This window comes from Gymnoscopelus braueri (assembly GCF_963280865.1).
Source record: "Gymnoscopelus braueri genome assembly, chromosome: 12".
Lineage (NCBI taxonomy): Eukaryota > Metazoa > Chordata > Actinopteri > Myctophiformes > Myctophidae > Gymnoscopelus > Gymnoscopelus braueri.
The window spans coordinates 26,035,514-26,047,481 of NC_137614.1; the positions used below are offsets into that span (position 1 = coordinate 26,035,514).

Consider the following 11,968-nt stretch of genomic DNA (forward strand, 5'->3'; position numbering starts at 1 on the left):
GGGGGGGCGGTATGAGTCACCAGAACCAAGGACGGGTGTTTTTGATGAATCTAACATGGTTAAAATGGAGTTTGAAGTTACAATGGGTTTGTATAGGAAGTGTCTAATAAAATTAATATCAAATATCTAAATACTGAATCGAACAACTTAAAAACTGTCTGGGGGGCTCACAAAGGCCTGAGTAGACGATAAAATGACCAAAAGTTTTTTTGAAAGTGAAATATCCCTTTAAACCCTATACTTAGTTGACCGTATTCCCATGGGCCATACTTGACCATATTATTCCCACTAAATGTCTTCATCGACAATAGCCTATCTACAGTACAAGCTCACAATATTGTGAGAAATCATTGTGAGAATACGGATGCTTCATCATTGCGAGTATATGGATGCTAGGCTTGAAATGGTTAACCTCAATCCAAACCTTAACCCTTACCCTAACCCTTCCCTTACCTCAGCTTTGTTTCAAAGTTTTCATCAACACCCGTCGGCTAACATCCGATCCTCCTCACCCCCCCCCTCAGCCACCTAATCTAGGTGAGGAGGAGCCATTAATGATGGATGTTATGTGAATTAATCATGGAGGAAGGGGACAGAGATACAAACACACGTCAAGGCCCAGAGGAACTGCGAGGCCTATGGCTACAAGTCTCCACAGTTTCAAAGTCCTGCTTTACCATCCATCACTGGACACACAACTCAACTGGATCAGACGAAAGCAACAGTCCAAAGCTATAGAAATGTAACACAATGAAACTGACACACAGGCCTTTATGTAGAGCTAAATAAGACCATGTCCATTCTTCAAGGTTTATTACATTAGTAGTACTACCCCTTGGGTCTTTAGTAGAGATTGTTAGACAGCTAACTGAATAGAAGGAATGAATGTCAACAAATTCTTATAGGGAAATCAAATTGTTATAGGCTTTGTTTCGAAATTGCAAAATAATTACCGGTATGTCTGACCATAATGCTAATTTTGTATACATCTACCAATTCTGCCAAGTTTGGCAGAAACTGCTGACCTCTTTAATATCCAAAAGTTACTGGAAGGTTTAAAACAGAAGGAGGAAGCACTGAAATGTTACTGTATCGTAAAGATCTGGGCACAGTCACACCTCAGTGTAGTAGTGAGCCCTGCCCTTATGCCTATTTGCTCTTTGTGGATTGTGCATGCAACACATGGAGCCCAGTCCAGAATGTTATGGGTAGATGCACACGCACACACACACACACACACACACACACACACACACACACACACACACACACACACACACACACACACACACACACACACACACACACACACACACACACACACACACACACACACACACACACACCTTTGTTACAATATATATATTTGACTTGAAACAAAACATGGTATCGTTTGTAACAAACGATACCATGTTTTGTTTTGTTTCATTCAATTCAGTGGGTTAAACTCATTTGTCTGTCCTCTACGCAATATGCAAAAATATAACTACACCATGGAACCCTGCAAAGTGTGTGTGTGTGTGTGTGTGTGTGTGTGTGTGTGTGTGTGTGTGTGTGTGTGTGTGTGTGTGTGTGTGTGTGTGTGTCTGTGTCTGTGTTTAGGTGGGGGTGGGGGTGGGGGGGCACTGTGGTGGTGGAGTTAGTACATTCTGGAACACACACCTGGTTTCACAGACTTCAGTCGGATGGGCTCCCGAAAGTGTCGGATGACAGCCAGGGTGTCTCGGTTGGTCAGTCCGCTGACCGGGGTGCCGTTGACCTCCAGCAGGACGTCCCCTCCGCAGGGAAACCTTCCAACATGACAGACCATGGCTTCCGAGAGGACCTGGCCAAGATACGGGAACTCTCCCAGTTCAGCCCCCCCGAGGACCTCCACCACGGTGCCCAACTCCCCGGCACTTCCCCACGACACGGTGCATTCCTGTACCTTGCTAGACCAGTGCTTCTTCTTTTTCAGTGTTTTGGACATTATTTGTCACTCTTACAAACCCCAGAGAGAAGTCCAGAAAACTATAGTCTTTGGCAGAAAGACCCGTTTCTTTAATCCTAACACGAAATGGTGCGCAGTAAAATCATTGCAGACACAATGGAGTTGTTGAGATCGGGCGATCCGCGTTCTTGTTGTTGTATCCCATCTCACAGCCCTTTAATAATAAAGTGGCCTTCTGATGAGTAATCCTTCCATTGAATTATTCAAGCATCACCTGTTTGTAATCGGGATGCCAGCCCTGCGTCAGCGTTGTGTCGCATAGAGTGAGAGATCTGTGGGATGGATGCTGGCTGGAAGTGTCAGTCCCGCGTCCTTGTGCGCAAAAAAAAATGTGGAACGTTAGCCCGTGACTTTCCAAAGCAAAAATAAAGTCCAAACTACCTTGTAGAGTGAACGAATCCCGACATTCTCGTGAACGGTATGCAGTCGTACTACTAGATAATTTATGTGCACCTGAAAGCGTGTCCGTTCTGTAAGCGACAAGCTGCTCGCCAGTCAGCATAGATGTCTATGACAACACATGTGATAACACTGGTGTAGACAAAAAGCCAAATAGTGGGGAAAAAAAGAAGAAAAAACAGCTCCCCAAATATCAACCGCTGCGTAAATTCCCTCTACAGTTCAGCCAGTGTCGGTGGTACTTCGCTCCGCGCACCTGTTCTGCCCTCCTCCTCCGAGATGACATCAGCAAGGCATTCCCTAGAAACGAGAAAACATACTTGGCCCTGCTGCTGCTTTACCACCCGGCTCGGCCTGTTATGTTACTGCTGTGTACCAGGGACTATTAGAAGCCTTCGACCAGCTCACAATCTATTGCAGTCCCATGTAGTTGGTCTCTGCTAGATTTCCAGAAGCACAGTGAGGAATTCTCTGAAAACGACGCAGCTGGCATGCATAAGCAGTCTGATCCGATTAGGCAATACTACTCAATAACTTTTTTTTTTTTTTGTAATAATTTTCCGTGTTTATTTCCTGATTGCATGGGCTTTTATCCAATCAGATGTTGGGATGCCGCTAAAACGCTGACAATAGACCAATGGGGGATCGGCAGGGCGGGTCTTGAGAGACTGGGATCTCAATGGAAGTGTTGCTTTCCTTGGAGAGTCAGCCAGGCGGAGCTCTCATGTGTTTTACTTGATGCATAAGAGCTCACTCTGGTGTCTTCTTACCCCTTATCCAAAACGAAATGGAAAGAGCATACAACTTTGCAAGTTTTTAAGGCAATTAAGAAATATGCTCACCATGTGTTCGTACAGCGAGTGAACAGAAACATGTTGAAAGCTGTTTCCAATTCACAAACAGGCTATTCGTGGCGGAACGGTGACATCTTGTGGTTGAAACGTTTAGAGCACAATCGGTCACATAATAATACAGTATTCTTTGAGACACACATCCGGGTTTTTGACCAATATAATAAGCACCTTTGTTTGGCCCGGATTCGGGACAGCTGACACTCACACTTCTCCGGGCCAAACAAAGGCATCACGTCACGTGACGACCCTTCCCCTATTCGCTCATAGGACATGACATATGTCATGTGAAGGCAGAAGAATGCCTACAGTAAATATTTGTTCCAATTTATAATTTATTTGTGTGGTACTTGCAAGAACAACTAAATTACGCACTAGGCTAGGTTGAGTGGTTCTCAACCTTTTAAGGCTGTGGCCCTATGCCGTGACCCCCCAAAATAATCATATTTGAACTGGGGACCCCCCACCCTGACAGCACTTGGAATTGTAGGAGTTGAGGCATTAAATTATAGTTTGACTCGGTTCCACAGATATATTGTAAAAATAGAAGATCTACAAGCTCACAACGACTTGCCTCACAATTTTTGCCTCTTTCTTACATTATTTGACAATTTGGCTAATATTTGACCAGTTTTTATAGTATAGTTTGTTGATAACATTTGATACAGTCTTTTTCTCTTTTTTTCTTCTTTTTGTTTAGGTATTAAAAAGGTCTTAAAAGTCCTTAAATCGTCACTTCACTGTCATCTGGGGACCCCCCCCCCCACACACACACACACACACACACACACACACTGTCATGTGGGGACCCCGACCCACAGGTTGAGAACCACTGCGTGACTAGGCTACACCACTAGACCACTCACATTTGTTGCTTGACTTGTTCCCCCTGTGTATAAATCAGGCTAATAGAAGTTATTATACCTTACAGATTTTTGGTCAATATCTAAGCACAGTGTGTGCTGGACAGGCACCACAGTAAACACTACTGGTCCGTTAATGATTAACATTCAGTCAACTTGGCAAGTCACCGGTCACCAGGCTTGCACATAAATAGTATGCTCAAGTTTCTGAATTCGCTTGAGAATAGCCTTTTGAATTATAACGTATTTGCCTCTACAACCCACAAGCTGTATAATTTCAGAGCATCATTTAAGGTTGGAAAGGGGCGTAATTATGGAACATTAAGGCAAGTACAGTAGGGTCAGTTTAAAGATATTAGATAACCAATGGTATGATACTTTCTTAATATTTGTATATGCTTGTGAATATACTTTGGTAGGCTATAATTCTGCCCACTGATTTAATCTCTTTCAGTCTTAAGAAATGTTTTTAACACCATCTGTCTCCATGGATTTGCATGTGCCAAATAGCTGTAGCAATAAGACCACGGACCCCATATGTTGTGAGTACTAGCTACCATAAACATGAATCTTGTTGCATAAGACTAATACATACATACACACCTATATATAGCCTATTATCATGCTGTTCTATTTTCTAACACTTATGTTTTTACTAAATAATGGGCCCATGAGTTACGTATTTCAGTTTTGATATGACTCCCCATCTCATTCAGATGAGGAGGCATCACGACATCTTGCTGTGATTATCATCCCTTCTTTACTGACTCTCAGCACAGTGGCCGTGGTAGCTCTCATTTTGTGCAGTCTGCTCAGGAGGAGATTGACAGGAGAAAGGGCATGGCCCCTGGCTCTGGCGGCTAGTAGCAATGGTAAGAACGACAAAACTGAAGAAGTGACAAAACTAGAAAATACTGTTCCTGAAGAAACAGCGGGGCCTTGCTAAGAATGTTGATATAGTATTTAAATAGTGATAGTGTTAAAAGTGTTAAAAGTATTAACATATTAGTAGTGTTAAAGGTGTTAAAGTATTGGTAGTGTTAAAGGTGTTAATGTGTTAAAGTATAAGTAGCGTTAAAGGTATTAAGGTGTTAGTAGTGTTAAAAGTGTTAAAGGTGTTAAAGTATTAGTAGTGTTAAAGGTGTTAAAACATTAGTAGTCTTAAAGGTGTTAAGGTGTTAAGTATTAGTAGTGTTAAAGGTGTTAAGGTCTCAAGTATTAAGTAGTATTAAAAGTGTTGAATAGTGTTACATGTAGTTTTTTAGGGTAAAATAGGTGGTTGCTAACTTGCTAGGGTCTAATATGCGGTTGCTAGGGTAAAACAGGTGGTTGCTAGGGTAGAACAGTGGTTGCTAGGGTCTAATATGCAGTTGCCAGGGTAAAACAGGTGGTTTGCTAGGGTAAAACGGTGGTTGCTAGGGTCTAATAGGCGGTTGTTAGGGTCTAATCTGTTGCTAGGGTCTAATAAGAAGTTGCTAGGCTGTAGCTGTAGCTAAATGGCATTCCCCCATTCAAATGAAAGGTTTTTTTGTAGCGATTAAAAGTTAAATATCTCAAAAAGTACTACCAGTAAATATATCAAAAATACAAATGGTAGCCGAGTCCGGTATGGCCTAAGCAAGCCGAACGTTGTAGAGTTGGAACGGAGTTTCTAGCTAAAAGTATGAAGGACTAGTTAAGGGCCAAAAAACGGGAAGAATAATAAATAGATAAAGTATATAAAAATAGTGAAGAAAACAGTAGTGTGCTCGCCTTAGCGAGCCCACAACAATAACAGTAGTCCCAAAATAAATGATTCTCTGTACAAAACAAACAATGTAAAACAATAGAAGATAAACAGTTTTGCTGTCAGCAGGCGCGTATCGTCATTGGGGCCAACGAGGCCATGGCCCGGTCTGTAAACCCAGCTTGTCCCTGTGTAGGGGCAAGATCCAGGGGAAAATAACTAAAAATCAACGTTAGCAGCCCCTCACCCTATTCTGTTGTAGCCGACCACAGAAAGTCTCCTTTGTTTTCAAATGGGGCTCATTTGCATTCGGCCGAATTGTTAATGAGTGGCCATTAAAAACGAGTTTAGCCGTCAAACCGGTTCTGGCCCGGTCAACGTTAGAATCCACCAAACGCCACTGGCTGTCAGTGCTTGAGGTCGTATGTCACCGTACATTGTGTGAGCGTTCTGTTGATTAAATGTCCTTATTGACATTACCATCTGTTGTAAACTGTTCACTTGTCTTGGCCTTGTGATAAGCTTTAATATACAATTGTTCTTGTCAGGCCAGGAGGTGTCTGTCTCCCACACAGCAGCATCTAGGATCCCTCCAGGGATCAAAGAGGCTCTGCATCTGTGGGAGATCCAGGGAGAGTGTGTTCTAGAGGGGCTGGAGTTCTGGCAGACAGGCCGCTATGGTCCCATCTGTAATGGCCTGCTTAAGAGAGAGGGATCCTCCACTGCTGTGGTAGTAAAGTCACTCCGAGGTATGGATTTTGACATAGGCCATGTGGCTATAGGTGAATTATTATGGCCTTTGTGGGTATAGATTTTTTACTGAATCTTTTTATCATTGAAGACTAATGACTTTTATCCCCTCTTCCATGTATAGATGGCCCTAACCAGCCAGAGGCCACTGAGTTTGTGGAGTGGGTCCTCTTCCATGCTACTGTGTGTAAACATGAGAATGTAGTGCGGATGCTGTGCTGTCAGACTCAGCGGTTGCCCATGTTCCTGGTCTTAGAGGCCTACAGTCCCGGGAATCTACTGAATTTCCTCTGGACAGTCAGAAATGTAATAGCACTGCCCAGTATCTGGGATTTTATAAAGCTTGTATAGAAAAAAAGCAGTGTGTACTTTACTCTCATCTTGCACTTGTATGGTGCTCTGTATAATAGTGTCTATTAAATGCCTTAAATTGTAATCTGCGCCCTTTGAAATCCAAGTGTATATACAGTAATATTAGGTACAGTATATTCTAAGATGACAAGCACATTAGACAAATACAGTCTGAATTACAAATATACTCATTTGTCATTTGTTACTTGTTAACTTTTGTTAATTTTGCACTTTTTTTACACCACGCTCATTTGATGGATTAAAAATGCATGCACTTTTTTGTATATTTTCTTTTCTTTATAGTGTGCAGATACAAAAATAAAACATGAATATATCATGATGACAATATACAGACAATTTCCAATGCCTAAATAAGATAATTGACAAGGACTCACCCTTTCTCCCAGAGGGATCTGGAGATTGGGAATCAACTGCAGCACTTCTGCGAGAGGTCTGTGTTTCTGGTGGCCAAACAGGTAGCAGCTGGGCTGGTGAGTACTGTAACTATTGGAGACAACAAATACACGGTCTAATAACGGCATGGGTTCAAAGTGGATCTTGGACATTTTTTAAATGTCATATTGATTGTGTACGGGTACATAAGAGTACAATTCTTTTCTCAGTCACCTGAGATAACAGAGGCGTTGCTGTGCCTTCTTCACCACTTGGTCAGTATGTACCAATGTCCCAGGTGAGTTTCTCAGTGATGCGGGCACAGAGGAATTTTAAGTCGCTGACCCTCTCTCTGCGGTGTAGATGGGGGTATGTTCTTTGTCTGGCTTCCTGTAGTCTATGACAAGCTCTTTGGTCTTGTCACCATTGAGGGCCAGGTTGTTCTCCTGGCACCATTGTGTCAGGTTCTCCACCTCTCTCCTGTAGGCTGTCTCATCATTGTCAGTGATCAATGTCGTCGTCAGTGATCAATGTCGCGTCGTCAGCGAGCTTGACCACTACGTTGGAGCTGTGCGTGGGCATCCATTTGTGGGTGTACACAGGGAGTAGAGAAGGGGGCTCAGAATGCAGCCTTGGGGCCCTCCTGTGTTTAGGGTCAGGTGTTGGAGCCCATCAGTACCCCCTTGTGTTGTTCTGACAGAAAGTCCAGGATCCACCTGCACAAACTGGGGTTTGCTATAGGTTTCTGAGCTTGGTGTCAAGGGGGACTATGGTGTTGAATGCTGAGCTGTAATCTATGGATAGCATTCTCACATAGGAGCTCCTCTTACCCAGGTGGGAAAGGGCTGTGTGTAATGCTGTGACTATGGCGTCGTCTGTGGATCTGTTTTGTCGGAAGACAATTTTGTTTATGTTTTTAGATTTTCGGGCTTTTATGCCTTATGTATAGGCCAGTAGGCTGACAGGAAAATGGGGAGAGAGATGGGGAGTGAAATTTTGAGTTATTTGCCACTGACTTCCATAATTAAATATTTCAAAAATTATAAAATATACGTACGCCAAAGGGTGGACTGTACACATAATAATCCCTAGTATTAATTTAACTCGGAGAGTGTACAAATGTAACCAAATGGGCAAAATAATTTGACTTTTTACTGTGTACCACCAGTAACACAATACTTTGAATACTACTTATTTCAAAATGTCGAATGTGGATTAATTTTAGATTGACGAGTGGATACATGTATGTCTACTATGTTCTAATGTTTTGGGGGTTCGGTTCCAACCTCAGGATTACCTGATGTCAGAGCACAGGCTGGTGCATGGTGACGTTGCTGCCAGGAGCATCCTGATTGGTCCGGGACTCACTGCCAGGGTGTCTGGGTTGGGTGTGGCATTTGCGGGACGTCAGAAGGATTTGGAATTAAGGAAGAGGGTGGCCGAGGTGCCTCTGAAATGGCAGGCTCCCGAGAGAATTATGAGACAGCCCACCACAAGCCGGAGTGATGTGTGAGTTCCATATTCACACAATGTATTATTTTAGCATGAGTGACTCTCTATTTTGGGGTGTTGGATGTTTGCTATTGGATGTACTGTACATATACTGTAGATGTTTATTAGTTACAGTTTGATACTTTGCACATGTTGTGAATTAATTGCTCCATCCATTGCCCACTGTTATTTGTTCTTATAGATGGTCATTTGGAATCTTACTGTATGAACTCATCACCTTAGGTAAATGCACCGGTTTCTACTGACTGTAATCAATAATATTGTATGATGTATTATTCAATATTTACCTACACAGTAAAACCCTGGGTGTATGGGTCCATTTTTACAATCTCAAAGTTAAATTAACATAGACTTTGCAGTGTATTATTAACAAACAATTTGGAAAAATATAAATTAAATAAATATATTATATTTATAGATTTTTTCTTTTTCCAAACGACATTACATTGCAATTTTACATTACAGTACAGAAAACAAAATAACATTGGGGCAATTACATTAATCATTACAAGACAATCACACAATGACAATAACAACATCACCGGCACTACTCCTCTCCAGGTTACTTCCATTAAATGTGACAGATTTCACCCATTTTCAATCTATCTTCATATAATTGGTCCTCACTAATGCTCATGATAATATGGTCAAATTTCTTTCAACTCGGGCTGTGGACAGTTCAGAATCCTGCCTACCAGTGACATCATCATTAGGTAGATTTCACATTTAGATTTTTATTAACGTGAGAACAATGGTTTCCAATATAGAATACTAACTTTCCAGGAATAGACATTTCTATTAGCTTGGATTCCCCATCGATGATGTCACTGGTAGGCGGGTTTCTGAACTGTCAACAACCCTCCTCTGAGACACAGACCGAGTAGACAAAAATGGTATCATGTTAAAATGAGCATTAGTGAGGACCAATCAAATGAAGATGAAGAAAATGGGTGAAGTAGTCCTTTAAGAATATTTGTATTTTTAGGTAGACATAAACACAGTTCCTTGAACCACTGTGCAATGCTTGGTTTGTCTGGCCTCTTCCAGATTAATGCTATTACTCTTTTAGCTTGTGAAAGACTTAGCGCTTTATATTGTGTCCATCTGGATAGAGGCCAAGCAGAATTTCAGTTCTGGTACATTACAGACACATTTAATCAGAGTTTGGATTTGTGAATGTTCTTTTTAAGCTCAGGAAATATCATTTTGTAATGTCTGTAATTGAAAGCATTAAATTATTATGTAATACTTTATGTAATAAGTTCATGTTTTTGTCATTTAAATCATAATTTAATGTATGTTTTTATTTTGTAATCTAAGGTGCTCCTCCATATCCTGAGCTGGAGCCTGTGTCTGTATTTCCACAACTACAGAGATACTATCGAATGAAGAGACCTGAGACCTGTGGAGCTCCCCTGTAAGTGAACTTTGTAAACAATGTACAGTACGTGATGAATTATGCTTACACCGGTTCCTGACAGCCAGTCAGCGAGCATAACTGTTGACAGAATTGTGCGTGAAACTGCCCTTATATGTAGTGTCACCTGCCATAACGAAACTAGCCCAAACCAATCCAACCATGTCTCCTGTGTGGAACACCAAACTTCTACCACTATGCCAAAACAGAATCCCTGCTTGGCCAGGGGAGATGTTGTGTGTTTGCGCTTCAGGCAGTATTACTTGCCAACCAGTTGACACCATGCAGGGTCAACATTTTCAGCACTGGAGAGACCATCTCCAACCACTGCAGATGTACTAGTCATATTAACACACATGTCTACAATGTCTAACATAGACATTGGTTAAAATAACATTTCATTCATCAAAGGCAGGGCAAATCATTTTAAATGGTGGATATTCAAGTAACTTGAAGAGAAAAAAAAACAGTACTTATGTTATATATTTATTCTAAACAATAAGTATGTTTTATGTTGGTAAAGGGTGTTTGAACAGCTAAATCTGAACCGTTACCAACATTCAATAATCATGCAATTTTGTGATGTCAAGGGTGGAAGAAGTCCCCCCTGGAAACTCTCCATCATTTAATACTTTCAATTACAGACATTGCAAAATTATATTTCCTGAGCTTAAAAAGAACATTCACAAATCCAAACCCTGATTAAATGTGTCTATAATGTACCAGAACCTAAATTCTTTCTGCTTGGCCTCTATCCAGATGGACGCAATATAAAGCTCTCTAGATATCTAAATGTTTTTAGATATCTGTCTTTCTCTGTATAATCTATATAAACAAATACAAGGACACTTATATCTTATAACTTATAATATACATTTCACCTTTACAGTAGAGAGACTTCCAGAGCATTGCAAATGTATCAGGTTTTGAATCCTAGACATTTACATGTACATTCATAGGCAATAATTGTACTCAAAGAACTGTCATTACAGTAAGTAATGACAGTTACTAGCAGCTAACTAGCAGCTTCCTCCACTCATGTCATCACTGTGCAATTCCACTTTTCTAATTTCTAATTTACATTTCCATATAATTATATGAAAAAATAAACTGATATTGTTCTTTAGATATGGACTAGTTTGTAAATATCAGAAGATGTCCCTTATCTGTTGCCCTACCTTTAAAATAAGTTCTAGATTGCAGCCTTAGTTCATCCATTTTCAGTGTGCCTTGTATTGAGTAAATCTATTCTTAAAACAGTCCTTTTAAAAAGAAAATGTTTAGTTTTTTCTATTGTCTTTTAACTGACATGCTACTTGCTATTTGCCTTATTGCTGTTGCATGCACATAGATATGACTTGATGAAATACTGTTGGATGTGGAGCTTCAAGGACCGGCCTACATTCTCCGCCATCATAAAGCTATTGGAGTCCTACACATACCTAGCTGCTACTGCAGCCCTTCACAGCCCAGAGACCTTAGATGTCTTTGAATACAACAAGACAGCAGGACTGTGTCCATAATCAGTTGTTACCTGAAGCAAGGAAGGCACCATCAGCCAAGGAGAAAAAAGGGCATACCTGTATATAAAGTGAGTTTGTCAGTATCTAATTGTCAGACATTATGGGAGATTCCTTTATAAAAAACAATGGTGTGTTACATTAATGGAGTACCATTCAAAATATGGTATGTAGACTATGATTTTTTTTGACACTA

The 11,968-nt window shown here is 41.0% G+C and overlaps 2 protein-coding genes across 2 annotated transcripts in view; one reads left to right on the plus strand and one right to left on the minus strand.

The window, feature by feature from the left end:
• magi3a (membrane associated guanylate kinase, WW and PDZ domain containing 3a) overlaps positions 1 to 2,856 on the minus strand; it is a 147,352-nt gene extending 144,496 nt beyond the window's left edge. Inside the window, exon 1 of the mRNA XM_080445724.1 lies at positions 1,663 to 2,856. Within this exon, the coding sequence (XP_080301850.1) occupies positions 1,663 to 1,969 (307 nt within the window). The 5' untranslated portion in view covers positions 1,970 to 2,856. The remainder of the gene's footprint in view (positions 1 to 1,662) is intronic.
• Positions 2,220 to 11,775, plus strand: LOC308096453 (tyrosine-protein kinase STYK1; the record flags this gene model as incomplete). Its single annotated transcript, XM_080443874.1, has 10 exons — positions 2,220 to 2,232; positions 2,468 to 2,761; positions 4,820 to 4,975; positions 6,378 to 6,578; positions 6,704 to 6,885; positions 7,338 to 7,421; positions 8,615 to 8,832; positions 9,017 to 9,057; positions 10,156 to 10,252; positions 11,604 to 11,775. 10 exons carry the CDS (start codon positions 2,220 to 2,222, stop codon positions 11,773 to 11,775), a joined length of 1,458 nt encoding a protein of 485 aa, XP_080300000.1.
• Positions 11,776 to 11,968: the final 193 nt, after the last annotated feature.